General features: G+C 44.6%; 1 protein-coding gene across 1 annotated transcript in view; it reads left to right on the forward strand.

Annotated features, from left to right (window-relative positions):
- Positions 1-1,523: 1,523 nt before the first annotated feature.
- The window catches only part of LOC117350218 (phospholipid scramblase 1-like), a 34,203-nt gene continuing 17,444 nt past the window's right edge, over positions 1,524-18,282 (forward strand). The window contains exons 1-2 of the mRNA XM_033924336.1: positions 1,524-1,664; positions 13,599-13,685. Coding sequence (XP_033780227.1) covers positions 13,673-13,685 — 13 coding nt within the window. The 5' untranslated portion in view covers positions 1,524-1,664; positions 13,599-13,672. The remainder of the gene's footprint in view (positions 1,665-13,598; positions 13,686-18,282) is intronic.

Genomic DNA, 18,282 nt, shown 5'->3' on the forward strand with positions numbered 1-18,282 from the left:
ACTGGATTGCGGCCCTCGAGGAGGGACTTTGACACCCCTGCACTAACCGGAGGCTCTCCTGCCTAAATAGCTTTGAATATTGGCCCCTAGGTGTTTAATTAGGTCAGGGGTAGGTAATTCCAGTCCTCGAGAGCCGGAGCCAGATCAGGTTTTCAGGATCTCCACAATAAATATGCATGAGATAGATTTGCATCTCAAGGAGGCAGCGCATGCAAATCCATCTCATACATATTCATGGTGGAGATCCTGAAAACCTGACCTGGCTCCGGCTCTCGCGGACCGGAATTGCCTACCCCTAAATTAGGTTAATGCCCTGACCCTGCCTGGGCTACACTTCTTGAAGGGTGAATGTGCTTTGATCTGGATCACGATTTTGCAGTGCCCAGAAGTGGGCAAACTCCAGAACTCTTCCTGGGTGAAAATATAAAAATCAAGCTTTTGCATCTGAATACGCCAGGGGTAGGCAATTCTGGTCATCGAGAGCCGGAGCCAGGTCAGGTTTTCAGGATATCCACAATAAATACGCATGAGATAGATTTGCATCTCAAGGAGGCAGTGCAAGCAGATCCATCTCATACATATTCATTGTGGAGATCCTGAAAACCTGGCCTGGCTCAGGACCGGAATTGCCTACCCCTGGAATACACAATGCCCTGCAGAGTCACGCGAACTTACATATACAGCAGGGGGTGTCAAAGTCCCTCCTGGAGGGCCGCAATCCAGTCAGGTTTTCAGGATTTCCCCAATGAATATGCATGAGATCTATTAGCATACAATGAAAGCTGCGCATGCAAATAGATCTCATGCATATTCATTGGGGAAATCCTGAAAACCTGACTGGATCAGGGCCCTCCAGGAGGGACTTTGAGATCCCTGATATACAGCTATGAGCAATCTCCTCCCTTCAGCCATCTGTGCCGTATTCAGACGGCTCAGCGTCCCAGGAATGGGAGAGCGGCTTGCGGTAAGAGCCATTGAACTCTCTTGTTACCTTTAGACAGCAAAACCCTCCGGGGGCAGGAAAATTGCTAGTGCTACCCTACTTGAAAAAGCAGAAGCAAAATCTCTAGATCAGGGGTAGGGAACTCCGGTCCTCGAGAGCCGTATTCCAGTCGGGTTTTCAGGATTTCCCCAATGAATATGCATTGAAAGCAGTGCATGCAAATAGATCTCATGCATATTCATTGCGAAAATCCTGAAAATCCGACTGGAATACGGCTCTCGAGGACCGGAGTTCCCTACCCCTGATCTAGATTAATAAAGAAAAGATCAAAGTTTAGCACTGGGGTTGTGGAGCCACAGCTGGAACAATGTGTTATAAGGCAAGATTGGTTGCTTTGCTTCCAGGGGTGCTTTAATAGCACATCTGGGAGCTGTTTTTTTGTTGTTGGGGTGGGGTGTTTTGGTTTTTTTTTTTTTTTGCATTTCACCCCTCCTCCCTCCTGGATCTGGCACCGGTTTTCTCCACCCCCCCCCCTGTGGTGCTGTGAACTGGGAGATCTCTCCTGGAGCACCACGGGCTGGAGTTCATTGGAGGAAGCCTTGCTAAGCTCCCACCCAGAAAAGAAAAAAAAGCAACGCACAGCCCGCCCCCAGCAGAAGCAGGAAGGGAAGGGGAGAGAGCCAGCGTTGGAAGGAGCTGGTTCCCAGAAGGAGACGATCTGGTGAGCAAAGGCCACCCCTGCTTTCCCCCCCTCGGCTGGCTTTTGCAGCTTTGCTTTGCTTTTTGCACAGATAAAACGTTTTTGCAAAGGAGCTCCTGCAAAGTCAGGGCTCTGGAGGGAGGGAAGGGGGGGAGACTGTTGGGAGGGGTAAGTTGGCAAATGCCAGGCAAATTGGCAAGATCTCTGGTGGCCTTTTGCATTGTTGAGTGTGTGTGTGTGGGGGGGGGGGGGGAAGATAAGTGATGTCTGAGCGCTTCCTTTTCCCTTTTGTGCATGTTTATTCTACAGTTGTCTGCCCCCCCCCCCGTACCTATATTAAGGATAAAACCCTGGCCCCTATTGCTGACTCCCCCTGCAGGGTGCTCCCCCTGCAGGGTGCTCTTGGAGTTCCTGGACAGAGGTGGGTGTGACCCTTTCTGCCAGCCAGAGCTGTTGTGCACATCTGGATGTGGTTCCTACGCTCTAGGGGTGGGGGGTGAGGGACTGAATTGGCCTGACACACGCGGACTCTATTCCTTTTGGCCACGCATGTACAGAATAAAGTTCCACACGGTGCACAAATGACATCCTTTTTGGACTATGACATCTTCTCACGTGTTTGAGGCTTGTGCAGATGAGGACGGAGCTTAGGCATTGGTGGAATGAGACATTATGACATCACAATCTGAGCTCTAGACTGTTGCTACTTAGGATTTTAAAGGGTTTGAGGCTTGTGCAGATGAGGACGGAGCTTAGGCATTGGTGGAATGAGGCATTATGACATCACAATCTGAGCTCTAGAATGTTGCTACTTAGGATTTTAAAGGGTCTGAGGCTTGTGCAGATGAGGACGGAGCTCAGGCATTGGTGGAATGAGGCATTATGACATCACAATCTGAGCTCTAGAATGTTGCTACTTAGGATTTTAAAGGGTTTCAGGCTTGTGCAGATGAGGACGGAGCTTAGGCATTGGTGGAATGAGGCATTATGACATCACAATCTGAGCTCTAGAATGTTGCTACTTATGATTTTAAAGGGTTTGAGGCTTGTGCAGATGAGGACGGAGCTTAGGCATTGGTGGAATGAGACATGACATCACAGTCTGAGCTCTAGAATGTTGCTACTTAGGATTTTAAAGAGTTTCAGGCTTGTGCAGATGAGGACGGAGCTTAGGCATTGGTGGAATGAGGCATTATGACATCACAATCTGAGCTCTAGAATGTTGCTACTTAGGATTTTAAAGGGTCTGAGGCTTGTGCAGATGAGGACGGAGCTCAGGCATTGGTGGAATGAGGCATTATGACATCACAATCTGAGCTCTAGAATGTTGCTACTTAGGATTTTAAAGGGTTTGAGGCTTGTGCAGATGAGGACGGAGCTTAGGCATTGGTGGAATGAGACATGACATCACAGTCTGAGCTCTAGAATGTTGCTACTTAGGATTTTAAAGGGTTTCAGGCTTGTGCAGATGAGGACGGAGCTTAGGCATTGGTGGAATGAGGCATTATGACATCACAGTCTGAGCTCTAGAACGTTGCTACTTAGGATTTTAAAGGGTTTCAGGCTTGTGCGGATGAGGACGGAGCTTAGGCATTGGTGGAATGAGGCATTATGACATCACAATCTGAGCTCTAGAATGTGGCTGCTTAGGATTTTAAAGAGTTTGAGGCTTGTGCGGATGAGGACGGAGCTTAGGCATTGGTGGAATGAGGCATTATGACATCACAATCTGAGCCCTAGAATGTTGCTACTTAGGATTTTAAGTGTTTGAGTCTTGTGCAGATGAGGACGGAGCTTAGGCATTGGTGGAATGAGGCATTATGACATCACAATCTGAGCTCTAGAATGTTGCTACTTAGGATTTTAAAGGGTTTGAGGCTTGTGCAGATGAGGACGGAGCTTAGGCATTGGTGGAACGAGGCATTATGACATCACAATCTGAGCTCTAGAATGTTGCTACTTAGGATTTTAAAGGGTCTGAGGCTTGTGCAGATGAGGATGGAGCTTGCAGGAATGAGGATGGGAAAATGAGTTCCTGCGGGGACGGGGAAAAGATTTATCCCCGTGTCATTCTCAAGTCTACATTTTTCTAATTTTAAATTTGCAGTTCCTTGTTTTGTTATGTTGAGTAAGGGTCTGTCTGTGCTGAGGAGGAATTCTGCTTGTGTACAGCAGACTGGCTTGCCTTTGCCCCGTAAGGGGCGTATTGGTGTTGTAGGACCCGATTGTAATATTTGCAGTTCTAACGTTTGACATACTTGCCTTTCTGTGGCTATAACATAACAGAAATCTTTATTTATATACCGCAAAAGCCTTTTCGGTTCGAGGCGGTTTGCAAGAAGAAAAACTGAAAGGAGGCAGCGAACTACAACAAAGGATGGAATATTAAAAATGATATGGAACATGTAGAACATATAGAGGGAGATTTAGCAGAGTTGTATTACGGGGGGGGGGGAGGGGGGAGGGGAGAAATAATAACGAAGAATGATCATAGCCCCCTCTTCTTTGAAATGGCGATAGCAGTTTTGTAGCGCAGAGAGCTGCGCTGAATGGCCCGCGCTGCTCCTGACGCTCATTGAGTTCCTATGAGCGTCCGGAGCAAGGCGGGCTGTTCAACGCGGCTTCCTGCGCTAGAAACAGCTATCGCCGTTTCAAAGAAGAGGAAGATAGTCTTGAAGCAACCGTATGGAATATGGAATCAGTTTAGGCTGGCATGTCGGTTTGGGTGGAAGAGGAGTGTTTTTAGGGGCTTTCTGAAATGCATGTCAGAAGTGGAAAATGGAACCAGTTGACTCCGTTCGGGATCTTTGGAAGCCGCTTTAATCAAAGCGGTTTGGAAGCCGCTTTAATCAAAGCGGTTTGGAAGCCGCTTTAATCAAAGCGGCTTGGAAGCCGCTTTAATCAAAGCGGTTTGGAAGCCGCTTTGATTAAAGCGGCTTCCAAAGATCCCGAACGGAGTCAACTGGTTCCATTTAATCAAAGCGGTTTACTTATTTTTTAATCTGGGGGCAATGGAGGTTAAGTAACTTGTCCACAGTCACAAGGAGCTGCAGTGGGGATTGAATCCCCCGTTCCCATGGTTCTCGGACCACTGCACTCGCCCTAACAGTGCTCGGGTTGCTGCTATGTGGGTCCTGGTGGTGGTATGGGGTGGCAGTTTTGCTGCACAGGTTTTTAAGCGTGGGCTTTTGGCGTGTGTACAGGGGAGGGGAAGTTGTATTTATTTAAATATCTTTGCTCGTCACTTCCTGCCACTGTACTTCCATTGTTCAACAGCTGTGGTGTGCCCTGAAGAGATTTCAGAATTTGACTATTTTTTTAAAAAATTCCCTTCCTAAGTATTCGCTAGAATGGATATACGTCGCGTACGCAACAGTCTGTCGACGCTATGAGCGTCTGTGTGCGTAAGGATACAACCGCCCGGACAAGCATCGGTCTTTGACGCGATTAGTCCTTTAAAACTAATGGCAAGTAATTTTTTTTAATAATGCGAGCTTGGATTTTCAGCTCTGACAGAAAAGAAATCGAAAAAAAAAGAGAACTGCGGATGGTGGATGATGAAATACGTGTTTGCTTGTCGACTATCGAGCCGCGTTTTGAGTTAATTTGCACTCAAAAACAAGCACATCCGTCACATCGATTAGCAATTCCATCCACGAAGTTTCACCATTGTTACAATTACCCAGAAATAGCTTAAAAGAATTTTAAGTAAATAACTCTCAAATTTAATTTTTTCTTGGTTTGGCAATTTTATAATTTCATTTATAATGTGTTGTGTGAAACATTTGCTCCGTTTAGTGTGGCGGAGTTTAAAAAAAAAAAAAGTTTGATAGACATTGTTCTACAGTTTAGTGAACTGGGCCTCTGTCTCTCAGGGGGTTGTCCTGTTTGCAGCCCCCTGGATTCAGAGTGCCCATCACCAGCACCCAGAATCACCCCGGCCAGGCCTGGAGTTGCGCCGGCCTTCTCTCCCAGGGACCTTTACACCCTGAGGCTGAGAAGCAAGCAGGCCTTGCCACCCCATTCGTCCTGTCAAAGCCTGTCCAACTTTTTCAGCTGAAATCTCCTACACTGTAACTGAACCCGTAAAATCCAGTTTACAGACCTCATGTAAATACCATTTCAAAGTTTTAGATTTCAGGAAAGTGAGTGATGCAGCACTGCAAATTAGCTTGGAAATAATCTACACAGTTCCTGTCCCAAAGAGCTTAAGAGTTGGAGATTAAGGCATAGGGAGGTTTAAGCATTGAACTCGGAACAGCTCTGCTGGCGAAAGTCTAGAAGAAGGTGCTGGAATTTTTAGGGTTCCCCCCTCCATGTTAAGAAGGGTGTGTGATGACTGTGTATCACGAGTTGATCATGGAGCATGACCGAAACTGAGTTTAGATTAGTGGGAGCGGAGAGCGGATAGGAATGAAGGGAACAGGGCTGGTCCTTTGCTCACATTTTCCGACTCTTTGTTTTACAAGGACTGGGTCCCCGGGAGGTTTCTCGTCTTTCCCCTCCCTCCCTGCTCCATTTCAGGGCCCTGCAGGGAAAGTTTGGGCAGGCTCTTGAGTGTTGGATTTCAGAGAGAAGGGATGTTGGCAGCTGAAGGACGAGAGAGATGAAAAAAGCTGGCAGACTATGAGGAGGGGGGTGGGGAGAATGGTATGCTTGATGGATTTTTACAGAGGTACACAAATGCGTCTAGCAAATCTATTGTACCCTTAAAAAGGAGACTTTAATCCTCTCATCGGTTTCCATAATCAAAGAAAAAGAAAGACAGTGGGGGAAAAAAAACCCTCCCAAAACACTTGGGAGAAAAACATCTGTGTGTCAAAAAAACTGACGGAATACTGCAATTTTTAAGTTTCCCAAACGGGGTCTGATGGGCGAAAGTTGGATTATGAGAAATACCTCCCGACGCAGGACGTGCAAAATGAGTTCCCATCTGTCGAGGTTGGCGTTCTGTTGAAATTTTGGTGGCGCCAGGCAGAAGTGGACGATTGGAGGTTGGTCTCGAGGTCATTTACACGGAACATCTGGAAGTTTGCCTTTTGAGAAACTAAGTCTGACACGCTATTGGACTCGTAATCAAAACATCCAGACGTCCAAATCGTTAGGACGTCCGAGGGCCGATAATCGAAACCCTTTCCCTGGACATCTAGCGAGACGTTTCTCCCGCTTTGCGTCCAGAGCTCAAAGGGGCACTTGGTAGGCTTAGACCAGCGGTCTCCAACTCAAACCCTTTGCAGGGCCGCATTTTGGATTTGTAGGTACTTGGAGGGCCGCAGAAAAAAATAGTTCATGTCTTATTAAAGAAATGACAGTTTTGCCCGAGGTAAAACTCGTTATAGTTTATAAATCTTTCCTTAATTGCTTCTGATTGTCCTCTCCACTCCACCTCGCAATCGTGCGTGAGGTTACAGCAGTGAGGCGGGCAACGTTCCAGAACAATGCTAACATACCGAGGGCCTCAAAATAGTACCTGATGGGCCGCATGTGGCCCCCAGGCCGCGGGTTTGAGACCACTGGGTTAGACTTAGACATCCTGCAGGCAAACGTCCTGGACGGAACTTATACGTTTTGAGTTAGCCCTGTTTTAAAAGGGTATAAGCGTTAAAAGGGTACCCAAAATGACCAGGTACCACAGCGGAGATAAAGTAAAGACCCTCCCCCACACTTCCCTAGTACTCGCTGACCCCCCTCACACCCCACAGAGATCAGAATACAAAAGTACATAAAGTCTAGTAGACATACACACAGGTGTCTTTAAGTAGCCTGGTGGGCGGGCTGGTGGACCATAGAGAGGAGCAGGAAGTCCCATAAGCCACTCTAACCACTACATTTATGGTGGAAAGTGTGAGTCCAGCAAAACCCACCTAAAACCTGCAGCCACAAGGGCTATTGGAGTGTGAGACAGGTGGATACTGAAGGTTTTAGGGGCGTTTTGGAGGGCTCACCATACGCTAAAAGGGGGTTCTGGTGAAATATGTACCTGGCACCCTTTGTGTGATGTTCACAGCAGGGTCCTCTCTAAGGTGTCTCACTGCCCTGTTGGGATGTCTGCGTGGCCAGTCCCTTAAGATACTGGCCCCTCCCAATCCAAATGGGCTTGATTTGGGATATTATGAGCACGGGCGTTTTTTTTTTTATATTTGTAAACAATACCAAAAAGTTAGACTTTCTAAAGGCCACGATGTCCAAATAGGTCATTAAAAAAAAAAAATAGGACGTCTAGCGGTTTTTAAAATGGATGTTTCCCCTCCCCGATATTTGGGCGTCTTGCGGGGTACGTCCAAAGTTGGACTTAGATGCACTATTGAAAATGCCCCTCTCTCTATCCCCCCCCCCTTTTTTTCTAAACCACGAAAGCGGTTATTAGCGCAGGGAGCCACGCTAAATGCTCTGCGCTAATAACCGCTATTTCATTTAGTAAAAAGGGGTAGGTGGGTGGGTATATTTTTTGCAGTGCTTTTTTGATTAATATGGATGTGATTTGAAGAACCTTAGGTGATCGGAAACTATTAAAATTGCAGTATTGTGTGAGTTTTTCGAGACACAGATGGTTTTCTCCCAAGTGTTTTGGGAGTTTCCCCCCCCTCCCCTGTGTCTCTTTTTCTCTGATTTTGGAAACCGATGATAGGATTAAAGTCTCCATTTTTAAGGGTACAGTAGATTTGAGATTGGAGTTTTGAGGTTTCCTATTTTTATATAAGAAATTTTGCTAGAGCTTCTTATTCAGTTTCTTCCAGAGTGCAAACCCATTGTTTTGTATTTTGTGGGTTTGTCCCTGTTTTGGGTACTTGTGGTTGTGTCATTGGTGAGGCCTTGCTTAGAATAGCTCGTCTGTTCAGTTCCGGAGGTCATATTTATGCAAAAATACTTATATTCCGCCGATCCAGTGTTCTTAACAGATTACAACCAACACGCACAATTAATAAACAAACAAACGCAGATTATCCATACAGTCAAAGCCAGTTCATAATGACTGTCCAAAGGCCTTGCTCAAATAAAACACCTTCAGTTTCTCTTAAAAATCAAACATCTTGCAGAAAGTATAGAAAAAAGTAACCAAAAGACCATGTAGACCTTAACACCAGCGTTAGTTCTGGAAGCGTAGCGCGGTAATTTCCTGCGTACGCTAAAAATGACAGCACACCTTAGTAAAAGAAGCCCTATGACTACAGCGCATTCAAACTGCAGCAATAGGACTACGAGAAACCTACAAGCCCATGACCCGGGCTTTCCAGCACTCATATCGGCCCACTGGCTGCCCATAACCAAACGCTGCATTTTCAAAGGCCTAGTGTTGGCATATAAATCCCTCTACGACCTGACACCCAAAAACTTCTCGGCCAAGTTTCAAGTTTATTAAAATTTTGGATTGAACGCCTGTCATAAATTCTAAGCGTCGTACATAAAATGGGGATGTGAGTTCAAACAAAACTTTATATATAAAAAGACAGATGACATGGACAATGACGGACTCACGGATACAAAAGGAATAGGGCAAAAGTGGAAAGTGAAAACGAGAGGAAAGGTTTGGAAAATTGTAATTAATTAGATCAAATAGAGGCAGTGTTTCAGGGACAATAGCGGTTATCGGAAAAGCGACAAGATATGGAGATATTTATTGTTCCAAAGCGTCTTTGAAAAGAGAGGCTTTTAAAGCCCCTTTTAAATTTATGTAAATTTTTTTTCTTCCCTAAGAAAAGAGGGTAAAGAATTCCATATTGAGGGGGCAGTTACTGAAAATATCGTAGTACATCGGGTATTAATATTCTTTAGTGAAGTAGATGCTGATTCATAGATCTGAGTAGCCTTGGTTGAGCATGTGGAATGAGAAGTTTGTCAATGAAAATCGGAACATTTGATGTTAGAGATTTGCAGGTTAATTAAGCAATTTTGTAAGTTATTCTAAAGGTAATGGGGAGCCAGGGTGCTCATTTTAGAAGGGGGGGGTTTGACGTGATCATATTTCTTGGACTTCGTAATGATTTTGATAGCAACGTTTTGAATTAATTGGAGACGTCTGATTTCTTTCTGTATTATCCCTCTGTGTAATGAATTGCAACAATCGTATTTTTTGAAATGACGAGCGAATTAATCGGTACGCTCAGGGAAGGTGGTTCAAGGAAATTCGCTAAAGATCTAATCGGTCGTAATTTGTAAAAGCAGTTTGGCACCATTGCGCTGATTTGGTCATGAAAGTTTAGCTTGTTGTCAATTAGTATACCAAGTATTTTAACTGAATTAACCAACCTCTCTACACTCCCAAGACGAAATACGCCTACATACACCATCGGGACACTCCCTCCACTCCAGACAGCCTGGAAACGATCCCATTTCTTATCGAACCTCTGGAACGGCCTACCTCCTCATATCAGAGCCCTTAAAGGACTTCTTAACTTTAAGAAAGCTGTAAAAACCTACCTTTTTACGTAGTTACTTCCTCAACCCTTCACCAGCCTCGGTAAGTAATCCTATACGAAGATATATTGCAACACACTGTGAAGGGAAGCTGTAACCTATTCTGAGCTCTTTGGGGAGGATGGGATGGGATATCAATCTACACATGTGGGGCCTGCACCAGAAGTCAGAAGACTGAGGATGTCCACTCTAGAAGAAACGAGAAACGCCGGGGGGGGGGGGGGGTAGGAGAGATTTAAATCCTAAAAAAAGGTTTTCTTCATTAGAAAGGATGTTCCGGAGCTAGAGGTCACAATACGAAGTTCCAAGAGCATAAACTTGGGAACAGTGTCGGGGAAATATTTTTGAGTCGAGTACGAGCGTATTTTCAATTCGCTGTTTACCGACGCTGCTCTCGATGCATGGAACACCCTGCCTTTGAAGACCATGAAAGGAAACTCGCTACCAAAAACTTCAGAAGGGAGCTACAAACATTTCCATGTGACAATCGCCCAAAGAAGACCCAACAGTGACTCCCACTGACCTTCCAGGAGAGTCCTTTGAGCTTCCGCACTCTTTCCTGACATTTCTGTTCTAACAGGCCCTTGTGCTCTGATGACAGAATTCCCTTTACCGTAGCCTGTATCCCTCCCTCAGTGCCTCTTTGAGTTCTGTATGTATACGATAGCTCTCTCTCATCTTCTAATGTTGATCATTTTATTCGCTGTAGCGTCTCATGGCATGCACGGGCTCTTGACTTTGTAAACCACCTCGATCCGTTATTTTACCGTTCTCCCAGGGGAGCTTGGAACGGTTTGCATGGATTTATTCAGATGCTCAAGCGTTTTTCCCTGTCTGTCCCGGTGGGCTCACAATTTGTCTAATGTACGTGGGGATTAAGTGACTTGTCCAGGGTCACAAGGAGCAGCATAGGTTTGAACCCACAAGTGCAGGGTGCTGAGGCTCTAGCTTTAACCACTGCAGAAATCAAAATGTAGTAGAAGTGAGCCAGGTATAGGACAATGAGGCCATTGTGACATCACTGATAAGGTTGGCTCTTAGGCGTTGGTGGAATGAGGCATTATGATGTCACAAGACCAGCTCTGGTTACAGAGGCTGAAACTTTTCACACTATTTATTCCATTTTCTATCCTGTTCTCCCAGGGCAGCCCAGAATTGTTTACATGAATTTATTCAGGTACTGAAGCATTTTTTCCTGTCTGTCCCCGTGGGCTCACAATTTGTCTAATGTACGTGGGGATTAAGTGACTTGTCCAGGGTCACAAGGAGCAGCATAGGTTTGAACCCACAAGTGCAGGGTGCTGAGGCTCTAGCTTTAACCACTGCAGAAATCAAAATGTAGTAGAAGTGAGCCAGGTATAGGACAATGAGGCCATTGTGACATCACTGATGAGGTTGGCCATTAGGCATTGGTGGAATGAGGCATTATGACATCACAATGCCAGATCTGGTTATCAGAGGCTGAAAGTTTTCACACTATTTATTTATTCAATCTACTATACTGTTCTCCCAGGGGAGCTCAGAACGGTTTACATGAATTTATTCAGGTACTCAAGCGTTTTTCCCTGTCTGCCCCTGTGGGCTCACAATATATCTAATGTACCTGGAGCAATGGGGGGATTAAGTGACTTGTCCAGGGTCACAAGGAGCAGCGTGGGTTTGAGCCCACATCCTCTGGGTGCTGAGGCCACACTCTCCCCTCTTAGAGTGATCAACAAATCCTAGATCAGATTTTTCCCAGAAAGCATGGGTGCGTACCTGGAATGTACCTTTTGAGGGGGGTGGCAGAGCCAAAAACGGTAGAACTCAAAATGCATGGGATAAACACAGATGAACCCTGGTGGCAGGGGACTGAGGTAATTGCGTGGCTGTGACAGTGGCATTTGGGGGGAACCTCTTCAGAGCAGTAGTTATACTTCACAGTGGTACCGCTTTGGGAGGGTGAGGCAGGTTGGGGAAGGGAGGAGCCGAGGGTGTTAGTCATCTACCCAAAATGGACAATGGTTGATGGACAAACCAGATGGGCCAGTTTAGTCAGTATACTATCGTGTGTCTGGCTGGCAGCCAGTCGGAACTGGCATAGGGAGGGCATGGGAAGGGGCTGGTTTTGCAGTCTTCGATCACACCCTACACTTCAGTCATTAGAAACACACCTTGCAGTTCTTCACACTGGAAAGTCAATAGCCAAAGGATCTTCCAATGCTTTGGAAGAGCTAGTGATAATCTCCCAAGGAACAACTTCTGTCTTGGGAATGAGAACTCGCCTTTTTGTTTGAGGACACAAGTCTGTACTTTTTATAAATTGTAAAAAGAGCAAAACAGACAAACTCAAAAGATCATTTAAATCAGGGGTGTCCAACCTGCGGCCCGACCGTGAAGTATTTTGTGCGGCCCCGGTCGAGGGCGATGCGGTGTTTTCCTCTGCTGCCCCCGGGTGTTTACTGTCTTGCTGGCTCTCTCCTCTTGTCTTGCTGCACCGTTTGCACGGCCCCCGAAACATTTTTTTTCGGCCAATGCAGCCCAGGGAAGCCGAAAGGTTGGACACCCCTGATTTAAGTGACGGGGAAACACTTAATTGTCCTATTAAAGTCATTCACCTGAAAAAGTGTATCAACACCTTTTAAATATCTTTTTTTTTATACATCATTCACCCTCGGAGACTCCAATGCCATCATTCTTTTTAAGTGTCTCTTTCTCTCCTCCTTCAGCCCCCCTAGAGACTCCCAATGGCATTGCACCCTTAAATAACAGGGAGGCAGGTGTTGGTGTCCTGTGATTCCAGTCTGGAGAGCTGGGTTCTGGGATATTGGGGGTACCCTGGAGTAAAGTCAGGAGCAAGATGTTTTGATACGGGAGAACCGATGATGAATTCTTTAGAACAGAGCCTCGGAGGTGTCTGAACGGTGATTGGCTGACGAAAGCAGCCTCCTGATTGGTCAGAAATAACGCATGCTGATGGACGGTCTCGATCCAGTTTTGAAGCATGATCCGTAAAAGTTATAGTAGCTATGTTCCAGTTAGAGAATAACACGGTGATAAAATACATCACCATTCCCGTCCCCGCGGATAACCGCGGGAAATAATCCCATGCCATTTTCTAGTGTCTATTTCAACCTCGGTCCTTCTACACCAGCATTCTTCAAAGCAAAGCTTGAGGGTCAGTGGTTGTGGCCATTCATACTCTGATTCTTCCCTCTCTCTTTAAAGAATGATATGAAGATAGTTTCCTGCAGTTATCCGCGGGGACGGGAACGGTGATGAATTTTGTCACCGTGTCATAGTGTCAACAAAATTGTAAAATTTAGAAAGAAGTGATCTTAAAAAGTTGATTCTAATAGCCAAATGTATCCCTTGCAACGTGGTAGACGGTCAACAAAGAAATGAAAATAAAAGGCCAGAAAGTTGAGAGGATGCAAAATTCGCAAGTGGTTCCAGACTTTTGCACTCCACTGTATAATTTAGGTTGTGACGGATTGACGAGCGCTGATGTGTGTGGGATTCCCTCTGTATTGCTGATATTATCATCTCCTCTTTTTGCAGGAAGTCTTAGGTCAGGTGACAAAGAGGCTGCAAAACATATCGACGGCAGTGGGGAGTGGATAACCGGCCCTGTCATGTCTGCTCCAGGTAAATAGCTACTACATGGCTGCCTTCACTTCTCTCTATCGTTTGTGAGACAGACTGAAGTCCATCAAGTCCAGTATCCTGTTTCCACCTGTGGCCAGTCCAAATATCTCATCTCTTCTCTTCCTTTCTTCTCTCCTATCTTCTCTGTCCCTTATCTTTGCCTTCTCTACTCTCCCCATCCCTTTTAGCTTTCCTCGTCTCCCCCGCCCTATCCTGCTCCAGGGCCGCAAAATGCCAGGCTCCGTCTGTTAATTGTTGCGTATAGTATGCATCTCCCTGTGAGTATTAAAGCCTGTATCAATATATAACTGTCTCTAGCCCAGAATAATAATTATTTTTTTTATGTTTCACTGTACTACTCTTTAAAATATAAAGCGTGCTCAGAAAGTGGCTCCCACGTAGCGCTTGTGCTCGTTTTTCAATAAATTCACGACACGGCCCCCGTTTTCAGTTATCGCACTGTTCTAAACCGAGTCCTTTTTAATATCTTAGTCCCGACATTTAACCCTTTCAGGACCAAGGGACATATTTGTCCCATAACTTTAAAATCCTATAAATTTTGATTGGGATAGTCTACAGTTCTAAATTTGATATGTACGGATTCCATATGATACTGCCTTTATGTAAACAAACTGGTTCCGACATTCATTCATTAGCGTCGTTGCCAGATTGACGAGAAGATTCACTTGCCACACTGTCCATAAGCCAGAAGTTTGATTTAAAAAAAAAAAAAATAATGATATTTCACAAAAAAAATCAATTTTTTGGCATCTGCAAGCCCTTTTTACCATAAAAATGTCGTCAAAACCACAAAAATTGGCCTACGATCCTTATGGTCCTGAAAGGGTTAAGAAGAGAAATATTGTGCACTTATCTGTTTCAGAATTGATTTCTCGTTTCTCTTCGCCAGACCGTATAATGTTTGCGGTCTTTCAAACGGTGCTGCAAAAAAAAAAAAGATTTTCAAGTGCTAATATCCGCCTTCGTGCCACCATATACCCAAGAGGGATCCTGGTTTCGCCTTACTAGGCTTCCGCGGGAGCAAACTAAAAAAATAATAATGAGTGAATAAGAAATATTCCGTAGATATGTTCCTATTATGTTAAAAATAGTCACTTAAAACAGTATCGGTACCAAACTTGTCAAGTTAACTTTCATGGCTCACTCGAGGGATTCACTTCCTCCCTCACCCCGACAATCGAAGAAATGTAAATGTTGTAAATGATAGAAATGTTGGTTGGGTGTGTGTGTGTGTGGGGGGGGGGATTTATATTATTGCATTGCTACTGATTGAATTTAAGTGCTTATTTGTTGTTATTACTGATGAATATTGTATTTCACTTTTTGTTAGTTATGGAAAATCAATAAAGATTTATAAAAGAAAAAAAAAAATTTTTAAATTAAAATTTTAAAAAATATTTTTTTAAAAAAAGGGGGGTGGATGGTGGTTGGAAGCCAATGATTAAAGCTAAGAGCGCTGAAGAAAGTGAAAACTAACACTCCCTACTGTGTGTTTCCAAGTTTATTTACATTTCAATATACTGACCATCATCGCGTATCTGACCGGTTTACAAAGCTAAAAAGATGTTCATAGAAATTTAAAAGTGGGGATAAAATGAAAAGGTTTTACGTGGAATAGCCGAAAACATGGACGTGCACAAGTTTGGGAGAAGAGGGGGCGGGAAGGTTGTAATTACATCATTAAATAAAAATAAAAGAGGGAAGGAGGAGGGAGGGAAAGACACCGGGAAAAGGGGGGGTCGCTTCTTAAAAATGGTTCTTTTTTGTATGCTGAAATGCTGTTGGGGTATGGTCAAACGCTATGGTAGGCGTCTCGAAATAAGAAAGTTTTTAGTTTAGTTTTAAATTTATCAAGAGAATTTTCTTGGCGAAGGTGAGATGGCATAGCATTCCAGAGGGTTGGGGCTATAAAGAGAACTTGGTGTTTCTAGTGTAATAGAGTTCCTTGATTGGGGTGGGGAGGACAGTTAATAAGTTCTGGTCAGCCGATCTGAGGGTTCGTGGAGAAGAGTAGGGAATGATAAGTTTGCCAAGAAAAGCCGGTGAGCGCCTATGTTTGATTTGAAAAACCAGCAGAAGGGTTTTGTATGTGGGGCGATGTGAAACGGGTAGCTAGAGTGCTTCTCGCAGAAAAGGAGTGACGTGATCATATTTTCCTGCCTTGTATATATGAGTTTGATTGCCATGTTTGGAATGAGCTGCAGACGAGATTCCTTTTGGGTGATTCCGACATATAGTTACAATAATCTAGATGAGAAATGACCAATGAGTGGATTAAGGTTGTATAGTCGCACTAAGTCTGAGGCCGCTATTCTACCTAATACAGGAATAGAAGTTAAGCTAGATAGGCGAGAGAAATTAAGAGTGGGTTTTAATAATATTTTAAACTTCAGTGGATTAGTAGTAATAGTTTATAGTGGTTTATCCATTGTGAATAATATAATCTTGTGAAAAGGTAGAGCCATCCGGTGACAAAGATGGCCACCACCAGCTCCGCCTCCTGGTATGTTCCGGGTGCCTGTCAGTCCCTGTGTAAATCTTGTGTTAGAGCCTGGGCCTTTCTAGGGGAGGTGCCAGTGGGCTGAACTGATTTTCTGGAGAGAGGCAAGGAAGAGTAAATAAAGAATAGGGTAAAAAAAACCAAGAAGAAAATATTAAAAAAGAGATTGATGGAAGGAAAAGGGTAAAAATATACCAGAGAAGAATGACAGGCAGGGGGAAAAAAAATCCCACAAGAAGTTGGGAAGCCGGCTATGAAAAGAGCAGATTGCTTACAAAAGCGGTGAGGGAGGAGAGTGACTGTAGTACCTCTGGGATGTGGATTTGGGTGATACCCTTAGTTTAGATCTGCTTATGGAGAGCTTATTGCTACCATAGTAACACACACAAACGCACGCAGCCCAGGCAAGTCCCACAGCATTCCAGAGCCGCACACCCGGGCCTCCACCTAGGGGTGGGGCCTCTCACGGGCTTCTTTCTTTTGACGCCGTTGTTTAGATTGCAAACACATCTGCCCCCCTTCAGCCAGCAAATCTCCAGGTGTACAGTATATCCTGAGGAGAACACATTTTACTTAGACTTAGAAATGGCACAAGAGCAGTAGAAATGAGAACCACAGGCCTCTCTTGGTTTCGCTCTGCTCTTGATTCGACACTGCGGAGCCTGGCTGGCCCTCTGCTTCTCTCAGGCTGTCTCAAATCCTTAAACATCAGCTTTACTTTCGAAAAAGATCGGCCAAACCTGGAACCCTGTTTCTAGCAGTGGCCAGTCCAGGTCACAAGTACCTGGCAAGATCTCAAAAAGTAGATAGATGTCATGCTACGTTAATGCCAGGGATAAGTGGTGGCTTTCCAGAATCTACCACAAACTTCTTCCAACAAAAAAAAAACTGCAAAGGATAGTCATAAGATATGGAAGGAGGAAAAGCCTCAGACACGGGGGTCTGTTGGAATAATTTCTAAACTTAACAGACATAGCACAAGGGAAAACCTCAATGGCTCAAAAAAACCTCCTTTCTCTAATAATTTACAAAAATTCAAAATAAAGTTTCCTAAAATGTTGTGTATTTTTTTATTTGTTATCTAATGTACCTGGGGTATTGGGGGGATTAAATGACTTGCCCAGGGTCACAAGGAGCAGCGGGGGTTTGAACCCACAACCTCAGGGTGCTGAGGCTGTAGCTTTAACCACTGTGCCACACTTCCCCCCCCCCCACACGCTCTATCAATGTACTTCAGTTAACCTCATTATCAAAAAATATGTCACTAATCTGTATGTAGCATCAGCGAAAATATTTGTCTTCAAAAAACCATTGCTCTATGTATAGTGTCCAGCTGACGATGGCCAGCCAACATTTCGCTGATAGCGGCATCAGGGCAAAAAAAGATAGTACAGGTATGTGGATAGTATGTGATGATCTTGAGGTGGCCAAACAGGTTGAAAAGGTGATGGCGAAAGCTAGAAGGATGCTGGGGTGCATAGGGAGGAGGTTTGACCAGTAGGAAAAAGGAGGTATTGATGCCCCTGTATAAGACTTGTGAGACCTCATTTAGAATATTGTGTACAATTCTGGAGGCCGCACCTTCAAAAAGATATAAAAAGGATGGAGTTGGTCCAGAGGAAGGCTACTAAAATAGCGCGTGGTTTTCGTGATAAGGCGTATGGCGACAGACTTAAAGGTTGCAGCAGTGAAGAGGGAATGTTGATGCAATTTCATTACAGTTTGCCCCCCCCCCATAGCTAGCTTCTCACCCCTAACCTCCCCCCCCCCCACACACATATTTCCATCTAGTTTCCACTCCTTAGGCTTCATTTCTGTCCGGTTCAAGGACAAATTAACATTCAAGATAGTTGGCTTTTTAGCACTTTAGAATACAATAAAGTTTTGCATTCCTGGTATTATGTTTTGATGTTACTTTATGAATTGTTAGATTTTGATTATGTATGTCTGCTTGTAAGTTGCCTAGATTTGTAGATGGACGGGTTATAAAGAGATTTAAATAAATGAAGTTAAGAGAATGTAGGGAAATACATACCCCCACAGCATGGGCCTGACGGATTTCTCGCTTCCTATAAC

Source organism: Geotrypetes seraphini, chromosome 16, assembly GCF_902459505.1.
Source record: "Geotrypetes seraphini chromosome 16, aGeoSer1.1, whole genome shotgun sequence".
In the NCBI taxonomy this organism is placed as follows: domain Eukaryota; kingdom Metazoa; phylum Chordata; class Amphibia; order Gymnophiona; family Dermophiidae; genus Geotrypetes; species Geotrypetes seraphini.